The sequence below is a fragment of the Aethalodelphis obliquidens genome, unplaced genomic scaffold, assembly GCF_003676395.1.
Source record: "Aethalodelphis obliquidens isolate GAN/ISIS:26980383/991018 unplaced genomic scaffold, ASM367639v1 scaffold89, whole genome shotgun sequence".
Taxonomy (NCBI): domain Eukaryota; kingdom Metazoa; phylum Chordata; class Mammalia; order Artiodactyla; family Delphinidae; genus Aethalodelphis; species Aethalodelphis obliquidens.
Window position 1 is genome coordinate 3,969,377 of NW_020838033.1, and position 22,399 is coordinate 3,991,775.

Genomic DNA, 22,399 nt, shown 5'->3' on the forward strand with positions numbered 1-22,399 from the left:
GACATTTAATATAAATAGGCTAATACAGTATGTGGCCTTTGTGTCTGGCTTCTTTCACTTGCTGTGTTTTTAATCATACATTTATGTTGTAGCACACATCTGTACTTCATTCCTTTTTATGGCTGAATAATATTCCATTATATAGATATATCATACTTTGTTTATCCATTCTTCAGTTGATGGACATTTGGATTGTTTCCACTTTGGTTACTATGAATAATGCTGCTATGAACTTTCACGTGTAAGTTTTTGTGTGAATATATTTGAGTATAGGAGTAGAATGCTGAGTTATATGAGGAAGGACAGCATGCACAAAGAGGGTGACCTAGTGAGATATTGGACAAGCAGGGTGAAGGGGAAGCCTGGTGTGGGGTGTCACAGGTTGAGGGGGCTGAGAAGGATGTCCGTGTAGGTGATTCACATGACGAGTTGAAGCCCAAAAGAAGTGAGGGCATCCATACACTGGGGTGACCTACCATAATGTGTCAGTGCCTGGGCCATATGAAGAGGGCAACCACATGGAGCAGAAATCCACCATGGGTTTTGGAACCCAAGCAGAGGAGAAGGGTGTCCGTGCAAGAGGAGGGGAGTGGTCTGGCACGAGTTGTGTGAACCCAGTGGGGTGAAGATAGAATCCTTGTGAAAGGGAGCAGCCGCAGTCGGAGATTGGTTACAATCAGGAAGTCTGAGTAAATAACAAAATACATTAAGGATAATGACAGGTTTGTCACAGAAGGGAATTCAAATATGGAAAGGGAGGAAATTAGACTTATATGGTGCTGGATTGGAAAATACAAAATAAAATATTAAGGACCTACTCATGGGGTATCAGGTTTGCAATTTATTCTAATGGCTCAGGAAGAAAAGTTTTTTGTACCATAGTGCAACTTTTCTGTAAATTTGAGACTGTCAAGGAAAATACTCTTCACCTTAATAATCCACGTCTAGGATTCTATCCTAATGAAATCATAAAGGATGGTTTCAAATACTCAAAAGAAGGAAGATCATTATAGCTGTGCAATGATAGCAGATAACTGGGGAAACACCTAGAGTCTAACAAGGAATGGATTTTGAAAACTAGGTAAGGTTAGGAACAAGACAAGAATGACTGATAGCATCACCTTCATTCAACATTTATTTTGGAGGTTGTGGCTAAAGCAATGATGAAAAAATTACTATAAATAATTGGAAGAGTTTTTTTTTTGGGGCAGGAGACAAATATATAGAAAATCTAAGAAACAACTAAAAATTACTAGAATTAATATTAAAGATGTGGCTAAAAGATGACAAATTGATAGCTTTCCCTACAACTAGCAATAATAGAAACAGAATGAAATTTATTAAGAAACTGTATCATTAAGGACATGAATCAAGACAAAAATAATTAATAACACACAATGTTCTTGGATAGCAAAACAAACAAAAAAAGTTAATCTTGTTAATTCACAGTCACACAAGAAAAAAGGTTAAGTCATTAAGTGTTCACAGAGTTCTTAGTTATATCCAGCACTCTATTAGGCAGAGAGGAAATTCAATAATATAAAACAACGTATTTGCCTTCCAGAAGCATATAGCCTTTGTAAAAAGAAACATGTAGACACAGGGCAGCTTATGATTAACCGATATAATGTGTGACCTGAAAATATAAGTGCTGCTGAAAGTAAAAAAACAATGGGGTCAATATGGGTGGAGATAGTCAAAGAGAAAAGGGTTTTTTGTCATCACTCCTTTTTTCTCACTTTACAATCTAATTTCTATCTTTACTACTCAATTGCAGTTGTACCTTGAAGAACACTAATGGTTTTCTTGTGCTATCCAAAGGCCGTTATCAGTCTTCAATAAGCCTTATCCCTCCAAATATATTGACCATTCCCTTATTAAGAACCTCCTCTTCTGGCTTCTCAGATACCATCTTGTAACTGCCACTTACTATACTTCTGTTTTCAAATGAAGGCATTTCCCAAGGTTTAGTTCGTATTCTTTTGCTTTACTGTTTACTAAAGTGCGGTTCATGGATCACTTGCACCAATGTATTGAGTGGGCCAAGAGGTCTGTTCATTTTTTTCCGTAAGGTGGCTCTAGTAGCACTTAGTTGTCTTTAACTTCATTTGAAAGAATTTTGTTAGACTGTATGTGACAGCTGTCATATCAGTGTGTGTTTAAAAAGAGACTTATCGGGCTTCCCTGGTGGCGCAGTGGTTGAGAGTCCACCTGCCGATGCAGGGGACACGGGTTCGTGCCCCGGTCCGGGATCCCACATGCCGCGGAGCGGCTGGGCCCGTGAGCCATGGCCGCTGAGCCTGCGCGTCCGGAGCCTGTGCTTTGCAACGGGAGAGGCCACAACAGTGAGAGGCCCGTGTGCCGCCAAAAAAAAAAAAAAAAGGCATCAAAATTGGTGAATTTTTGTGTAGCCATTTTAATATTGAAGATGGAAGAAAAAACCCAACATTTTTGGCATATTATGCTTTATTATTTCAAGAAAGGTAAAAACGCAACTGAAACGCAAAGAAAGATTTGTGCAGCGAATGGAAAGGTGCTGTGACTGATCGAACATGTCAAAAGTGCTTACGAAGTTTCGTGCTGGAGATTTCTCGCTGGACGATACTCCATGGTTAGGTAGACCAGTTAAAGTTGACAGCGATCAAATCAAAACAATAACAGAACAATCAATGTTATACCCCGCAGGAGATGGCCGACATACTCAAAATATCCAAATCAAGTGCTGAAAATCATTTGCACCAGCTCAGTTATGTGAATCGCTTTGATGTTTGGGTTCCACATAAATTAAGCGAAAAAACCCTTCCTGACCGTATTTCCACATGCGATTCTCTACTGAAACATAATGAAAACGTTCCATTTTTCTTTTTCTTTCTTTTTTTTTTTTTGCGGTACTCGGGCCTCTCACTGTCGTGGCCTCTCCCGTTGAGGAGCACAGGCTCCGGACGCGCAGGCTCAGCGGCCATGGCTCACGGGCCCAGCCGCTCCGCGGCATGTGGGATCTTCCCGGACCGGGGCACGAACCCATGTCCCCTGCACCGGAAGGCGGATTCTCAACCACTGTGCCACCAGGGAAGCCCCGAAAACGTTCCATTTTTAAAACAAATTGTGATGGGTGATGAAAAGTGGATACTGTACAACAATGTGGATCAGGGGAGATCAGGCGGCAAGTGAAATGAACCACCATCAACCACACCAAAGACCGGTCTTCATCCAAAGAAGGTGATGTTGTGCATATGGTGGGATTGGAAGGGAGTCCTCTATCATGACCTCCTTCCAGAAAACCAAACGATAAATTCCAACAAGTACTGCTCCCAGTTACACCAACTGAAAGCAGCACTCGACAAAAAGCATCCAGAATTAGTCAAAAGAAAACGCAAAATCTTCTATCCGAATAACGGAAGACCGCATGTTTCTTTGATGACCAGGCAAAAACTGTTTCAGCTTGGCTGGGAAGTTCTGATTCATCCGGCACATTCACCAGACATTGCACCTTCGAATTTCCGTTTATTTCCGTCTTTACAAAATTCTCTTAATGGAAAAAATTTCAATTCCATGGAAGACTGTAAAAGGCAACCGGAACAGTTCTTTGCTCAAAAAGATAGAAAGTTTTGGGAAGATGGAATTATGAAGTTGCCTGAAAAATGGCAGAAGGTAGTGGAACAAAAGGGTGAATACGCTGTTCAATAAAGTTCTTGGTAAAAATGAAAAATGTGTCTTTTATTTTTACTTAAAAAACCAAAGGCACTTTTTGGCCCACCCAATACCTAGAGTGTTTAATAGAAATATAAATTCCTGGTTCCTAGCCCAAACCTATGGATTCAGAATTTCTGAGTGTGGAGCCCAGATATCTGCAGAATATTTTTTTAAAACCACTCTCCAGGTGATTCTTACTAACATTATAAAGGTTACTAATTTATCACTCTCAAAAACATTTATAAAAGATGTGAATTTTGAGGTCAACAATTCAGATATTTTTAAAGCAAACTGCAAAACAAGTACACCTTCATGTTTTTAACCCCCTGATCACAGACTGAAATATACCAGGCTAGAGAGATGACAATAGTGCATGGCAGCAAAGTTTTATCATTAATTTACAAATTCACATCTCTAGGTGAAGATCAATCTTTTAGTTAATCCATAACCACTGACAAAAAAAATGGATGTCAAAGATGGCATCTGCCTCAGTTTGAAATCTAACACTCAAGAGAAGTGAAGGTCAAGAATCATTCTTCAGGTACTTCCCTGGTGGTGTGGGTAAGACTCCACACTCCCAGTGCAGGGGGCCTGGGTTTGATCCCTGGTCAGGGAACTAGATCCCACATGCATGCTACAACTGAAGAGTCTGCATGCCGCAACTAAAGGTCCCACATGCCGCAACTAAGACCCAGCATAGCCAAAATAAAATAAATAAATACTAAAAAAAAGAATCGTTCTTCCGTCAGAACTCTTGTTAAATGATTCAAAATGGAGGATGGGGATGGGGTAGAAAGGTGGGGGTGGAGGAACATATCTCCTGTTGTACAGATCTGACTTCTGAAACCATGTCTGTTTTATATAGTCAGAAATAAACAAAATCGGTTCTATTTCTGGTCACGGCTGAGTAAATTTTCACTGTTCTAATCTTCTAACTTCAAACTCTGAACAAAATATAAAAACAACCATCTGGGGCTTCCCTGGTGGCGCAGTGGTTAAGAATCTGCCTGCCAATGCAGGAGACATGGATTCGAGCCCTGGTCCAGGAAGATCCCACATGCCGCGGAGCAACTAAACCTGTGCTCTAGAGCCCACGAGCCATGGCTACTGAGCCCACATGCTACAACTACTGAACCCCGTGCGCCTACAGCCCATGCTCCACAGCAAGAGAAGTCACCACAATGAGAAGCCCGCGCACCACGACGAAGAGTAGCCCCCGCTCGCCTCAACTAGAGAAAAGCCCGTGCATAGCAATGAAGACCAAATGCAGCCATAAATTAATTAATTAATTAATTTAAAAAAACAAAACAACCATCTGAAGGCAATGGAGAGTGAACAAATGCAGGTAGCTACTAAAGAGGAAAAGGGAAGAACAAGCGACTTTCCAGTTGTTTTGTTTTGTTTTTTCATGGGTTTTATCCTGAGGGCAGGCTATACTTGGGGCCCTTAGAACTTGGATAGAAATCTGTGAAGGAGAACCAGAGAACAAAGTTTGGAGCAACCACAGGCAATGGGAAGTGAGGAGAGAAGGGAGAGAGCCAGAGTGAGGTGAGGGGAACACAAATCCTGTCCAAACCTCTGAGTGACCTCTGAATACTACGTGTGTGGGGCAGACTCCAAGCTGCTAAAGTTAGAAGAACTGAACTTACATTTCGGGGGCCAACCACCACAGGGGACACAAAGTTTGTAGGTTGGTAACTGCCAAGTTACCTATCTGCTAAAAACAAACAAATAAATCCATTGAATAAGGATGGAAAGGAAAACCCCAAACTGAATACAAACAGAGATGAATAAAATGAACTATTTTTATTTAATTTATTTATTTATTTATTTTTGGTACGTGGGCCTCTCACTGTTGTGGCCTCTCCCCTTGTGGAGCGCAGGCTCCGGACACGCAGGCTCAGCAGCCGTGGCTCACGGGCCCAACCGCTCCGCGGCATGTGGGATCTTCCCGGACCGGGGCACGAACCCGTGTCCCCTGCATCGGCAGGCGGACTCTCAACCACTGCGCCACCAGGGAAGCCCTGTACTATATTTTAAATGAATAATGTAAAAAAAGAGAATTAACCAATGTAACTTTTTTTTCCAATGTAACTTTTGAACTCAGTATTTTCTGTATATCACCAGGCAAAAGACCAAAACAAACAAAAGTCACACCAAAAAACTATAAATAATGAATGAACTTTAATTAGATTTTTTTCACAACGTTATGGGTTAATTATTTCATGTGCATTCTAAGATTGAGTAAATAAGTAAACATATTGTGGATAGAGTCATATTTCTCCCTTAGAGAAGACAGTTATAAATATGGAAAGGATGAGAGCTAAAATGAGCCCTATAGTATTAGACTGGGATTGGGGGTGTTAGTATAAACTAGTTATGTAAAAGTATTGTCATTTTTAATCTATCTATCCACCTATATATAGATACAGACAGACATAAAATTGCATAAAGATATGTTTACGTACCACCCACCCCCAAACATGTATTTAGCTCTACCTGATGAGAAGATCTAAGAGCAATGATGCTCCAGTAGCAATAAGCATAGCTAGGGTAGAGATCTTAGCTTCTAAATACCATTCTCCACTAAAAAACATCCCTGAGCTCCTTGCAAAAATGTCTGATTCCAGGACTGGGTCAGGAGAAGTACAAGAAGGTCCTAGAATATCTTGTGTCAAAAAACAAGGATAGTGGAGCGGCTGGGCCCGTGAGCCATGGCCGCTGAGCCTGCACGTCCGGAGCCTGTGCTCTGCAACGGGAGAGGCCACAACAGTGAGAGGCCCGCATACCGCAAAAAACAAAACAAAAACAAACAAACAAAAAAACGAGGATATATTCAAACAATGATGGGGCATATTCCAAGAACACAGAATATAACTGTAGGGGCTCCCACTGGCTAAGTCTGAAACATTCTGAGCAGAAAACAAGGATAACCCAAATGGGATTAAAACACACTGAATAAAGTAGGAATCCATGAGTCTATATTGACATTAAAAAATAAAGGAAAAAATGGGATAGAACAAATACTGAAGCCTGCGCACCTATAGCCCGTGCTCCACAACAAAGAGAAGCCATCGTAAAGACCCAATGCAGCCAAAAAAACCTCCCAAAAAACAAAAACTAGCTTCACAATATCAAGCTGAGCCTGGTGGGAGTTCACAGTATTAGGATGTTTAATGATAGGAAGACAAAAAGGACTTAGAAAAAAAATAGTATCTTCGCATGGCCAGGTGGCTCTTAGTCTCAAAACACAAACAGCTCTGTGTGTCCACATATATACACGACCTAAACAAAGGCAGTGTGTCTAATCTTATTAATAGCCCATCACTACCATGCTATCAAGGCAGCACAGGAGTTGCTACTGGCTAAGAAAATCTGGAGCCAAACAAGAGCTGAAGTCTCTCCCTGACAGACCTAAAATAAAACATCCAATTTACTCCTCAGAATATTTTGTTGTTGTTGCTCCTCCAGGCAATGAAGTGTAAGGCTTGGAAATATTAAAATAGCAAATTGTGGGACTTCCCTGGCGGCCCAGTGGTTAGGACTCCACGCTTCCACTGAAGGGGGCACAGGTTCGATCCCTGGTTGGGGAACTAAGATCCTGTATGCCGTGTGGCACAGCCAAAAAAAAAAAGCAAATGGCAATTATGAAGAAACACGCAAACCAGGGAGGAGATGAAGTTCTATACACAGGCAGCATCCAATTTACTAATGGACTGTATGTGCAAAGTTTGTAAATTCTCCAATATAAACAGTATCACAAATGACAGTTTGCTTGCCAGGCAAACCTTAGGAGAAAAAAATCCTAAACTACAATACTGTGTATTACGCAGAAGAGATTGAGCCTCAAATCTTGTAGTATAGCTGAATCAAAGACCCTTTGCCTCTGTCCACAAAGGGGAAACAATAATCTCACATTTGAAATGTTCTTCTCCCTCACTCTTCTTCTCTGTCCAGTTAATCACTACTTACCCCTTTACGACTCAACTCATGTCTCATTTCCTTGAAAGCATCTTCTGAACTCTCCAAGGTTGGTTGTAAAGTCCTACATGTGAGCTTGCTGTAATGGTCTAGGCAAACCTCCATTATAGCTTTATATTGATTATTTTCTTGTTGGTGTTTTCTACTACTCGCTGAGCTTCTGAGGACAACGACTCCTGTTTATTTCTATATCTAACATAATGCCTGGTACACTGCATGTTTGCTCCTATAGTAAGGTTGAAAGAAATTCCAACTATGTAACATTTTGGAAAAAGCAAAACTATGGAGATCAAAAGGGAGAGAGATGAATAGGCAGAGCGTGAAGGATTTTTAGGGCAGTAAAAATACTACGTATGATATTGTAATGATGGATATATTATTACACATTTGTACAAACCCATGGAATCTACAACACCAAGAGTGAACCCTAAGGTAAACTATGGACTTTAGATAATTATGACGTGTTAACATAGGTTCATCCTCGGCAAAAAAAAAATGCCATTCTGGTGGGTTATGTTGATACTGGGGGTGGGGGGTTTATGCATGTGTGAGGCTGGGGGTACGTGAGAAATCTCAGCTCCTTCTTCTCATTTTATTGTAAACCTAAAACCGCTCTACAAATACAAATTCTTTAAAAGAAAGAAAGTTGAAGGAATACAAAGTACAAGAATGAGGTCTGTAGTAATTTTTAAACTGTGCCATTCTGCTAATGCAAAATTCTCTCACCAAGAAAACATATCGATTAATTGCAGTAGCAAGCTCAAATGAAAATGCATCATGCATACATGGCATAGGAAAAAACCAGCCTAAATATACGTTTATAGTCATATATGTAACTACTGTGTTAAAAATCAGTAAAGAACAAGATGTATTGACTTATTTTTCTTGGTATTTAATTAAATTTATCACTTGAGCCACTTCCTCCCCAAAAGGTTTAAGGGAATATAATTTAATTATTTCTTGATATTGCATAGCTTTCATAAAGAAAATCACTTGTCATCCTATACAGTGAAATCCTCATGGGTAACTAAGCGACTAAAACGTCTCCTCATTAAATAAGCAACCCTGTACTGTATTGGTTTTGAATGTTACTATTTATTTTTAATTGAAATAACACTGATTTATAACACTGTATAAGCTTCATGTGTACAACATTATATTTCTACTTCTGTATACCCTATAACAAGCTCACCACCAAAAATTTATTTTCCATCCATCCACCATACAGCTGACCCCCTTTACACCTTTCGCCCTCCCCACCACCCCTTCCCACCTGGGATCCACTGCTCTGTTCTCAATCCTACTTGTTTGTTGGTTTGTTTTTTTTCTTTTTCTCCTTTCTCTTTTTTTTGTTAGCAGCACCATGGGGCATGCAGGATCTTAGAGCCCCGACCAGGTGCCCCCTGCACTGGAAGCGTGCAGTCTTAACCACTGGACCACCAGGGAAATCCCCTGCTTTTGTTTTTAAAATTAGTTTTTATATATTCTCCCTTACTATCAGATTGCTACTTCTTAAAACTCAGTGGACCCTCTATTAACGTAACTCTTCTGATCCCATTTTTACGTACTGCTATTCATGATCAAATTCGTAATAACTGTGTCTAAAGAAGAAAAAAAGAAAAGGAGTACATGGGGCCTGAGAAATGGCTGGCATGCATCCGCTGAGTAAAATGCACATTTGTTCTTCCAGCTTGCTTCCTGTTTCTTTGATTTGTTCTGGACAATTGAGAAGGCTAGAAAACTAAATGCTCAGTAAGAGCAATATTGGTTTTCTGTTCTTTCATTCAGGAACATCTGCCAATGCACCTTAAAGTTGACAGATGATCACTTTTGGCAGTCTTAGCATCTAATCACATCATTTTATGGTCTATGAGTAAAAAATAGAAATCAATAGTAATATACATAACATTTTTATTGCACTTCCTATGTGCCAGGCACTCTTCTAATAAGCACTTTACATTTATCAACCCTTTTGATCCTTAGGATAACTCTAAGAGGTAGGTACTAAAATCCTCAATTTACAGACAGTAAATGACAGAATCCAGGTGTTCAGATTCCAGAGTCCATGTTCTTCATCATTATGTGCCTTTAAAAGTAAGAAAACACACAAACCCCTATCTGCCCTAAATTCCTGGCAAATACACTGAATGAAAATCTACTAGATAGCATCAATGTTGTAAGCTTCCTGGAAGAGAAAATAAGATAGCATGTGTACAGAAAAGAGTTCACATAGCAGGCCTATCCTTATTAGAAAGGGCTGCTTGCAGTGCTGACCCTTGGATGGCATTTGAGAATTTGGATTGGGGAGGGTTCCCACTATTCCCTGATAAGCTTCCCTGGTAGACAACATTTTACTTTTTTTGTTATAACTTATTTCTGGAGGAATTAAGCACATCCTGTGTGACTCCACTGGGAAAGGACTCATAAGCCTACACCGGGTTTCCTCTCTATTTCACTCCATGTGCCTTTTCCTTTTGCTAATTTTACTCTGTATCTTTTCCCTGTAATAAATCATACCCATGAGTATGACTATATGCTCATAGCCTTGAGTCCTCCCAGTAAAACACCAAACCTAGGAGTAGTCTTGGGGACCCCCAACACAGCATGATTATCTCGTTTAGACAAAAAATCCCAGCCAATTCATTCTTTCCATCTAAGTTCAGAAAGTTCATCTACCAACTCACACGTACGTATTACATATTGCATGACAATTATGACCCAACACCCCAAGAGTTGAAAAATTAATGAAAAAAGTTTCAGATTCTTATAAGCAATGATAATCCTCATTCTGAAACTGCACTTTGTTTTATAGCCAAAAGGGCATGTGTGGGCTCAAGCAGTCTTACCACTCACATTATTATCAGTTATCAATATCATCCTCAGAAGGAATCTTCGAGAAACAAAGATTCACTTTGCATTTCACTTTAATGAATGTAATGTAATTTCACTTTACATTAGCTCTTGGAAAACACATAAGAGTCTCTATCTTATAAACACTGACATTCATTTTTCAAGAGGTACTTCTAAATAAATGCATATGGTTCTTCTCTCAAAGGAAGTACTGTCAATCCTGCTAACTGAATTTCACATTATGCAAGCAGTGGATTCCAGCTTGCTAGAGCATTACTAATAAACTTTGTTTCAAAAAGGAAGGAGAAAAATTAGTAAGGTAAAGTAAGTTACAGTTAAGAAAAAATAAGAACACTTCCTTAATTCATTGGTAACTTGGTTGTGGCTCTGGGTTTGCAAGAAAATAGTACAGCCCTAGTAACACAACTTTTCTGCTTGTAGATTGATATATGGTGGATCAAATAATGTTAACATGTAACTTAAAATCTAATCAAACCAAATATTCTATGCTACTTATTAATCTGTATTTTTTAAAATAGCTAATACAGGGACTTCCCTGGTGGCACAGTGAATAAGACTCCATGCTCCCAATGCAGGGGGGCCCCGGTTCAATCCCTGGTCAAGGAACTAGATCCCACATGCATGCCACAACTAATGAGCCGGTGAGCCGCAACTAAGGAGCCCACGTGCTGCAACTAAGGAGCCCATGAGCCACAACTAAGACCCGGTGCAACCAAATAAATACATAGTTTTAAAAAGTCTTTATTGAATTTGTTACAATATTAAAAAAAATAAAATAAAATAGCTAATACACAGACATGGTATGAAATTCCGAACACACACACACACACACACACACACACACACACACACAAATTCAGAAGACATAAAAAGGCTGAACAATAAGTCATGATAGTAACAATATAATTCATAAAATAAAACAAATATCCATGAGTTTATACTGTTATAAATAACTGAATAAATAAGTAAATGTAATTGAAGTCTCTTCCTTACAGTAGAAGTCTAATTATTATTAATTAGAATAATAGAAATAGAATTTATATGCAGGAAGAATTATAGAAATATAAAACTTTGGCAAACATAACAGTGGTAACTGTTTCAGGTAACAGCAATGAATGCTAAAATTAGTGGACAAAAATGAGTAACAACACATAGTCTTGTAACAACACATATCTCCCCACAAGATAACACAGGTCTAACAACACATGTCTCCCCACAAGATATTTATCAAGGTATTCAAAGTTCTTAAGGAAATATTACATTCAACGAATTTCAAAAAATTACAAATGCCCTGGATAGAATTTATTAATAGTTACACTAAACTATTGTTATCTGTTTAGTGTAATTTCAAAGATACCACAAAAGCCTCTTTCCTATTTGGCTTAAATGGTTTAAACAAAAAGTTGACCCATTGCCTGAAAGAGAGCCTCAGCTAACCCATAGCTTCATGTAATGGTAAGAAAAAGCCACTGAGATTTAGGAGTTGTTTGTGGTAACAAAAACTGGTTGATACAGAAATTCCTCTTTATCCAATCTTCCCCAAAATACCACCTGTTTTGGCAACTATAGACCTTACAGCTCATCAACAGGTACTAGAGTAAAGTCAAAACAGCAACTAAATCAAAACCATAATGACATATCACCTCATTCCAGTCAGAATGGCAATTATCAAAAAGACAAGAAATAACAAGTGTTGGTGAGGATGTGGAGAAAAGAGAACCCTCATACACTGTTGGTGGGAATGTAAATTGGTATAGCCATTACTGAAAACAGTATGAGGTTCTTTAAAAAAGTAAAGATAGAACTACCATGTAATCCAGCAATTCTACTTCTGGGTATTTATCTGAAGGAAACAAAAACCCTAATTTGAGAAGATATCTGCATCCCCCATATTCGTTGCAGCATTATTTATAATAGTCAAGACATGGAAGCAACCTAAGTGTCCACTGGTGGATGAATGGATTAAAAAAATGTGAGATATGTGTGTGAATGTATATGTGTGTATATATATACGTATACATACACACAATGGAATATTATTCGGCTCTAAAAAAGAAAGAAATCTTGCCATATGCCACAACATGAATGAACCTTGAAGGCATTATGCTACATGAAGTAAGTCAGAGAGAGAAAGACACATACTGTATGATCCCATTTTATGTGGGATCTTAAAAACAACAAAAAAACAAAAAATGGAACTCACAGATACAGAGAACATACTGGTGGTTTCCAGAGGTGGGGGGTGGGTGAAATAGGTAAAGGTGGCCAAAAGTTACACATAACTTCCAGTTATTTATAAATAAGTCCTCAGGATGTAATATACAGCTTGTGACTATAGTTAATACTGTAACATACGTTTGGAAAGTTGCTAAGAGAGTAGATCTTAAAAGTTCCCATCACAAGAAAAAAAATTTTATAACTGTGTGTGGTGATAGATATTTTTCTTTTCTTTTCATAAATTTTTGTTTCTTTATTTATTTTTTTGGCTGCATTGGGTCTTCATTGCTGTGCGCAGGCTTTCTCTAGTTGCGGTGAGCGGGGGCGACTCTTCATCGCGGCGCACAGGCTTCTCATTGCGGTGGCTTCTCTTATTGCGGAGCATGGGCTTTAGGTGCATGGGCTTCAGTAGTTGTGGCATGCAGGCTCAGTAGCTGTGGCTCACGGGCTCTAGAGCGCAGGCTCCATAGTTGTGGCGCACGGGGTTAGCTACTCCACTGCATGTGGGATCTTCCTGGGCCAGGGCTTGAACCCATGTCCCCTGCATTGGCAGGTGGATTCTTTTTTTTTTGCGGTACGCGGGCCTCTCCCTGTTGTGGCCTCTCCCCCTGTGGAGCACAGGGTCCAGACGCGCAGGCTCAACGGCCATGGCTCATGGGCCCAGCCGCTCCATGGCATGTGGGATCTTCCTGGACCGGGGCACGAACCCTTGTCCCCTGCATCGGCAGGCGGACTCTCAACCTCTGCGCCACCGGGGAAGCCCGGCAGGTGGATTCTTAATCACTGTGCCACCAGGGAAGTCCCTTTCTTTTTTTTTTAGATTTCTTTTTTTGATGTGGACCAATTTTAAAGTCATTATTGAATTTATTATAATGTTGCTTCTGTTTTATGTTTTGGTTTTTTTGGCCACGAGGCATGTGGGATCTTAGCTCCCCGACAGGGATCGAACCCACACCCCCTGCCTTGGAAGGCGAAGTCTTAACCACTGGACTGCCAGGGAAGTCCTGTGGTGATGGATATTAACTAGATTTATTGTTGTGATCATTTTGCAATATATCTTTTTTTTTTGGCTGCACCACATGGCATACAGGATCTTAGTTGCCCGACCAGGGATCAAACCCGTGCCCCTGCAGTAGAAGCATGGAGTCTTAACCACTGGACTGCCAGGGAAGCCCCCATTTTGCAATATATACAAATATTGAATCATTACGTTGTATACCTGAAACTAATAGATTATACGTCAATTTATATCTCAAAAAGGAAGGAAGGAGGGGAAGGGAGGGGAAAAGAGAAAGAAACAGTGACTAAAGCTAGAAAGGGCCAGGGCAGGCAATGCAGTGCAAAAATTACAGAACATGTTATCTGTGTTACCCTCATCTCTTGCCTGGATTTCTTTAAAAGTTTTCTTGTTGCTTTCCATTCCAATCCCCCAATCTGGTTGGAACATAGTACCCAGACTAATTCTTTAAAAATATACACCAGATCATGTTATTCCCCTGCCATATCATGAGAGGTCTTGTAGGCCACAGTAAGGAATTTTAGTTTCATGGCAAAAACAGAAAAACTCTAATAAAATATAAAAATATAACCACAACAGGATGCAGCCAGTTACCAAAGAGTCAAATAACTTCCATATATCTTTCTGAGTCTCAAGGTAAACTACTGCAGTACAAAATAACGCTTAATATTGAAAATAAGTGTGTCTTAGTCTTAGTGTACTCAGTTTATGGTAACAGTGAAGAACATAACCTGTTTTAACAATATCTTTCTTTAAGATGGCTAAAATTTCGCTGAAATTTGAGGGATACCCAAGATATTCAGGATACATTTTTCCAATGGTTCTGGGTAGTCTACGAGGTTCTTTACACTATAGTCAACCAGCACATATGTATGTTTTGCTTTCACAGAAAACATTCATTCCAAGTTCAATTCAGTTCCTTTTTCTTAGCATCTTCAAAGTGTAAGTCCTACGTAAAGATTTATAGGATTTTGTCCCTGCTTCCATGGATCTTGCAATCTAGTGGAGGACTCAGCATGCAAATACTTAGGAATGCCAGGAATACTCTTTACCAGCACTAGTGCAGAATTTTTCACCCTGAAGCAGGGACTGGGCTGGTTATGGGCTAGACTGCAGTAGCAGCTATGAGCAAGAAAAAAATGTCCCGAGCACAGTATCTTGTTAACTTCTAACATTTGCAAAGAGAATGTGCCTTTCTCAGTCATGATATTCTACAAAAGTGAACAAAGAATGGTATGATTATGTGCCCAAATAATGGGCACTGAAAATAACTTCCCTGGATGCCTGTTTCTTCCCAGGTGATTCCTAAGTCAGAGGTATATAAATTGGGAGCTGTGTGTTTTATGTTACAAGTGATCCCAAATGTAGTTTCTACACATTAAAAATAAGGATGGTAAAATCATAAGTCTAACAGAGCAAAGTGTCAAATAACTTGTCTTTTTAATTTTTAAAAGGCTATAACCCCTAGAATAAGATTGTTTAACAAAAGAATCAATAAATTTTAAAATCTACATAATCCAGATCCTATACATATATGAAAATTAGCAACAAGTCTAAAATTTTTTTAAACAGGCAAATATGATACACACACACACACAAAAACAGCATAAAGTTAGACTTACCGTAATAGGAGTTCTTTGGGAAGTTTTTTATTAATTACAGCTTCATCACTATTTGAGAACATCTGCAAAAACAAAATCATTGTGTCAAGTGTCACTTAACATTTTATTATGTTCAACTCAACAGTTTAGAGGTAATCCTCTTAGGAGAGAGGTGAATAAGTACAGTGGGTGTTATAAGCCAAAGTCATATTTTCAGAAACTCTTTAGGCTAAAAAATGTCTGAGACATTTAATTTGTTCCCTGTTTTTAGAAAAAAATGAACTAATAGCAGTCAGAAGGATGACATTATGTGCCAGATGCTATTTTAAGTGTATTTTATGTATTAGTGTACTGAATCTTCATACTACCCTTAATCTTCATTGTACATATAAGGAAACTGAGTTACAAAAGGTTTATTTGCATATCAGTACAGAGTGACCATTTAAAAATGCCATTAAGGTAAGGTTATTCTCCAAATCTAACTCACATTTATTTGTTCACAGAGATGTTCAGAAACCTAGGATAGGAAATGTTCTCTTTCAAGTTTTATATATCATGCAGAAGAGTAATAATGCCTCATAACCACCACCACATGCATTCTGGATGAATGCAGGATCATTTAACAAATTAATGAAATAACTCATAATGGGTACTTTTAACAGAGCCGTCTAGTAAGCTACATAAAAAAACCAAATATCTATATATCCAATAAAAAGCAACTAAAAACAATACACATGTCACTGAAGCTGAGAGGAATATGTTCAGTCCCTGCTATTAGGTATTACATAGATGCCTCTTGACTTCATACAATGAACATTTACTGAACACCCTGTGTTAGGCACTTTTCTAGGCAATGAAATACAAAAACAGTAAGATGTTATCTCTGTACTTAAGGAGCCCCTGCTCTACAATGAAGAACACAGAAATAAGCAAATACTAATTTTGGACTGGCATCAAGGAGATAAGCTAGAAATATATTAAAATTATAGTTCAAGTAAAAGATGATGCAGGTAAGATTACAGGGGTGGTGGAAGTGGAAAATAAAAAAAGTAGACAAAAGGATTTTTAAAGAAGCTACAGGACTTGCTGATGGAAAGTTGGATAATCTACCAAGTTTCAGTGCAACAAACACACTATGTTAAAATAAAAGTAATGCTGCCTGACAATTACATGTTTTTGGAAATTGCCTGACATCAAAGAATAATCTGCTTCCCTAAATTCTCTACCCATTAATGGAAGGTATTAAGAAAAAATCATATCCCTTTTCTGTAAGGCAGACTTTCAAAATGAAGCCATCACATTTCCTCCTAAACAAGTTCTCAAATTCCACGGTTTCTAAGACTCTACACCATTAAGATCATTCTTCTTCAGGTACACTTATAGGAAAGAATGCATGAAGTAGTTATAAAGTATACCCTGAATAATCTAGGGTTGATGACATAAATAACAATGTTATTTGTTGATAACATTATAACATTATATTATTTATGATGACATAAATAACATTAGCAAAGACAGCTAATGTATCCAAAATTGAGACCTGCCTGGGGGACTTCTTAGCACACAACATATATCTTAAGCTTGAGATCTTGGGGAAAAATCAAGTTAGTAAGTATAAAACAATATCACTAAGCTAAGCACCCAATATACTAGACTATGCCCAACTCAAATCCACAAAATATAAAAGATAATCATTTTTATACTAGAAATACTAAGCTCTTTATCTTGTATATTCAAAGTATTTAATTGAATGCTACGTACCTCACCCACCAAGGCACTTTGCTCACTTGAATATACAGGGTAATTAAATTGATAAAAAATATAAACCTGTTATGTGTTGTTCACATGATTTGTGCAATTCTAGATACAAAAAGGAACAAAAATCACATCCAGGGGCTTCCCTGGTGGTGCAGTGGTTAAGAATCCGCCTGCCAATGCAGGAGATATGGGTTCGAGCCCTGGTCCGGGAAGATCCCACATGCCGCAGAGCAAATAAGCCCATGCACCACCAACTACTGAGCCCACGTGCCACAACTACTGAAGCCCACATGCCTACAGCCCCTGTTCCGCAACGAGAAGCCACTGCAATGAGAAGCCTGCGCACCGCAACGAAGAGTAGCCCCCACTCACCACAACTAGAGAAAGCCCACGCACAGCAACAAAGACCCATCTCAGCCAAAAATAAATAAATAAATTTATTTATTTATTAAAAAAAAAAGTCACACCCAGCAGCAATTTTTTCCCCTAAGTCACTCTAAATAGACCACATGTTGTCTCTGTAAGAACACGAGGTATATGAAAAGAGAAAAGAAAAAAAGGAATAGACAGTGTCCTGGGAGTATCTGGGAAACATCATGTGTATAGGATATCTGTCCAGACTTATATTTCCCTCCAATTCCTTCTGCATATATGTATCCTACTCCAAGTCTGCAAGAAAAAGATCAGTGGTTCACAAACCATGGTCACCTGACTAACAGCATCAGCATCAAACAGAACCTTGTTAGAAATGCAAATTCTTGGGCTGTACTCCAGACCTATAGCATCAGAAACAGGATGCCAGGGGTGGTGGAGGGAAAGACGGGCAATTTGTAGTTTAACAAGACCTCCAGGTGATACTGATGCTTCCTAAAGTTTGAGAACCAATGGAACAGATAAAATAGATTGAGAATCTCAGGACTTAAGAAATTACAGTTATAACACATAATCAGAATATTTTATTATTTGAAGTAACATAGCAATGGAGCTTAGAAAATAATCCTAGAGGTAGACACACATTAATTTTAGATGTTTTCTAGGAAACCCAAATGGTTTCTGCTCCAGTTCACGGTATTGGGTTTTTTTGTTTGTTTGTTTAATTTTTTGGCTACATTGGGTCTTTGTTGCTGCGCATGGGCTTTTCTCTTGTTGTGACGAGTGGGGGCTACCCTTCATTGCGGTGCATGGCCTTCTCACTGCGGTGTCTTCTCTTGTTGCGGAGCAAGGGCTCTGGGTGTGCAGGCTTCAGTAGTTGTAGCACGTGGGCTCAGTACTTGTGGCACACAGGCTTAGTTGCTCCAGGGCATGTGGGATCTTCCTGGACCAGGGGTTGAACCTGTGTCCCCTGCACTGGCAGGCGGATTCTTAACCACTGTGCCACCAAGGAAGTCCCCATGGTATTGTTTGTAAAATAAATCTTTCACAGAAGCAATAGAATACATGTTTTAGATATCTTACTATTTCAGCTGAATCCAAACTCTAGGTTTCTCATACAAAATATAAAGGGTGTCAAATCCAATTATATCAAGGATATAATGAATTATAACAAATTTGTGAAGGTTTTAGATATAATCGTAGAGAAAGTCACTGTTCAAACATTTGACATTCTTAGGTTATCTGGTTTCATATTAATGTGTGGATAGATTATTATATATTTTAATAATCTATCCACAAAAAATTACAAGGATATTGTGGGGGGGAACATGAGAACAACTACATTGTTCTCTCTCGATTATTTCTTTCAAGGTAGGACATCACCCCCTAAACAAACAAAAACAGACACTGAAACAGCCCCCCGTCTTACAGGGATAGGACATTCTTAAATATTCAGGTTTTTAAAAAACTAAGTGATTTGTTTTGTCATACATTAGCATTTATTGTTGTTTTGTATAAAACTGTAATCGTTTTTCTATAAATAACCTAGCTGAGAAATATAACTGTGAAACCACTTGTTGCAAACTGTAATTACAACATAGAGTTCCTGAAGAGTAAGAAGCATTTTTTTTTTTGGCTATTATTTTAGCCTTTCTGATCAGTTTTTAAATCTTTGGCACATTCTGGGTATTAGTTTACTAACATAGTAAACTTAAATGCTTAGCACACAAAAAAGACACAGGAAACCAATTCAAGAGGCTTTAAATACAGGATCTGGGTGGGAAATGCAGATGGGTTGAACAAAGGAAACAGGAAAAGAAATACTTTCGCAACAGTGACCCCTGCTGATTAAAGTATAGCTACCAACTCCAAAAACGGAAATTAAAAGGTCTGACCTATGTTATTCAAGCATTATGGAAGAAATACAAAAGTTAATATATGTATTTTGGCATAGAATACTAGTATCCCCTCATATCCTCTCTACTCATCTAGAGTAACAGAATTCCCAATGTTTAGCTACCCCATGGCTGTGTGGAAAGAAGACTTTATTTCTCATTACGTTCTGGCCAATGGAATGTAAGAAAAAGTGATGTGTGTGGTATCAGGAGGATCCTTAATGAGAGAGAGTGTGCCCCTTCTTTACTCCTTCCTCTAGGATGATGTGTCCATTACATCAGAGTGTAAACTCTGAGAGGAAAGGGGCCTTGTCTGTTTAGTTCAACCCAGTATAGTCGGTAAGCAACACAATGCCTAGAAATTCCTCAACCAATGAATGTCATTTTTACTAAATAGATCAGGAAATACTTTTTGACTGTAAATTCCCAGCAGGTTTCCATGGTTTTTTCACTTTGTATCTCAGGCGGGGAGGGAAGAGGAGGGGAGGGGAGGAAGAAAGAAATTTAATAAACTGAATGTTACTCTAAATTCAGCAAATAACATGCAAATGACATCAACACAGCAACAGACTGACTACATTACAAAAATAACGATTAAAATACCTGAGGAAAAAAGTTTGAAGATTCAACTTATGGCCCATTTATTTCAAGGGATATGATACATTTCTTGTTTAAAAAAAAAAAAGTTGTAATAATTCCTAAGTTTTCACCATCACGGGATTTCAGCTGTATACAGCAATTTTAGCAGCTTTATTATGGCATAATGCAAATATCGTAAAATTCACTGGTTTTAATTATACGCTTCAATAATTTTTAGTAAATTTATAAAGCTGTGTAACCATCACTACGATTCAGTTTTGATGAATTTCCATCACCCCAAAAATATCCTTTATGCCCATTTATAATCAATCCCTGTGCTGATCCCCAACCTCAAGCAACCACTTATCTGCTTTCTGTCTCTGTAGATTTTCCCTTCTGGGCATTAAAAAAAAATGGAATCATAAAATATGTCATCTTTTGCATCTTTTTTTATTCTGCATGTTTTTGTTTTGTTTTGTTTTGTTTTTTGCGGTATGCGGGCCTCTCACTGCTGTGGCCTCTCCCGTTGCGGAGCACAGGCTCCGGACGCGCAGGCTCAGCGGCCATGGCTCACGGGCCCAGCCGCTCCGCGGCATGTGGGATCTTCCCGGACCGGGGCACGAACCCGTGTCCCCTGCATCGGCAGGCGGACTCTCAACCACTGAGCCACCAGGGAAGCCCTCTGCATGTTTTTAAGTTCACCTATGTTATAGCATGTACCAGTTGTTCATTCTATTTTATTGTTGAATAGTATTCCAGTGTATGGAATTCTATATTTTGTTTATTCATTCCTAGCAGACAGACATTTGGATTGTTACAATTTTTTTTACTATTATGAATAATGTTGCTATGATCATTCTCATACAAGTCTTTGGGTTGAAATATGTTCTCATTTCTCTTGGATAAATTCTAAGGTGGATATTTTCTGGGTTGTATCATATGGTTAAGTGTTTTTTGGTTTTTTTAAAAATAAATTTATTTATTTATTTATGGCTGCGTTGGGTCTTCGTTGTTGCGCATGGGCTTTCTCTAGTTGCGGCGAGTGGGGGCTACTCTTCATTGTGGCGCGCGGGTTTCTCATTGCAGTGGCTTCTCTTGTTGTGGGGCATGGGCTCTACGTATGTGAGCTTCAGTAGTTGTGGCACGTGGGCTCAGTAGTTGTGGCTCGCGGGCTCTAGAGCTCAGGCTCAGTAGTTGTGGCACACGAGCTTAGTTGCTCCGCGGCATGTGGGATCTTCCCGGACCAGGGCTCGAACCCGTATCCCCTGCGTTGGCAGGCGGATTCTTAACCACTGCGCCACCAGGGAAGTCCTATGGTTAAGTTTATTTAAAACTTTTAAATTGTTTTCCAGAGTAGCTGCACCATTTTACATTCCCACCAGCAATGTACGAGGTTTCCAGTCTGTCCCCATCTTACCGTTCCTTGTTGTTGCCTTTTTTATTTCAGTCAGTCTAATGGGGTGGTATCTCATTGTGGTTTCAATTTGCACTTCCCTAATTACTAATGCTGTTGAGCATCTTTTCACGTGCTTTTCAGCCATTCAAAAGACTTCTCTGGTGAAATGTGTATTCAAATCATTTTCCCTTTTGAGTTGTTTATCTTCTTACTATTGAGATTTAGGGGCTCCTTATATATTTTGAATACACATTCATTATCTACTCTATGACTTGCAAATAGTTTCTCCCATTCTGTGTGTCATGACTTGCAAATAGTTTCTCCCATTCTGTGTGTCATGACTTCTATTTCTTAATGGTGTCTTTTGAAGAACAAGTATTTTTAATTTTGATATAGTCCAATTTATCCTTTTTTAACACATCATGCTTCTAAATATCATACATGTGAACTCTGCCTAACGAAAGGTTATACAATTGTCTTTTAATTCAGAAACTTTTAAAGCCATACCTAGCTGACTCTCTTGACTAGACATAATGGCCTCTAAGAAGCTAAAGGGAACTTATGCCACAGCAGATAGACACAACCAAAGTCAGGAGAGGACTGTCTTTAAAGAGTTATAATGATGTAGCTTTTGGGACATGGAATAACACAAACCAGATTCACAGAAAATTTCAGAAATTTTAAAGGAAGTTGTACCTGCTGGGTACAACAAGGGACAGAAACTATTTAAAATGAAAAAAGGTCACTGGGTTCCCAACTTTCTATAGGGAGGAAGTACCCTGAGAAAGCTATTTAGCTTCATAAGATATTTCTTATGTAAAAGGAGAGACCTCTCAGAAAGCAGTGTTAAGAGCTCATAATGCAGTACCAAGAATCACAGAGAACAATGGATTAGGGAACCATTCCCAGGAAGCAGAAATGGGCCCCAATCAAGGCACGTTTCCTGCTTCTGGGTTACCAAAAGTAGGGTCCAGCTGCTTGCTGCTCGAAAGCCAATACTTGAGAGGCAAGGTTGGTG

At 38.9% G+C, this 22,399-nt stretch overlaps 1 protein-coding gene across 4 annotated transcripts in view; it reads right to left on the reverse strand.

Annotated features, from left to right (window-relative positions):
* The window catches only part of FBXL20 (F-box and leucine rich repeat protein 20), a 114,540-nt gene that overhangs the window by 49,765 nt on the left and 42,376 nt on the right, over nucleotides 1-22,399 (reverse strand). For all 4 annotated transcript variants that reach the window (XM_027094416.1, XM_027094415.1, XM_027094413.1 and 1 more), the window contains exon 2: nucleotides 15,403-15,464. In XM_027094416.1, coding sequence (XP_026950217.1) covers nucleotides 15,403-15,464 — 62 coding nt within the window. The remainder of the gene's footprint in view (nucleotides 1-15,402; nucleotides 15,465-22,399) is intronic.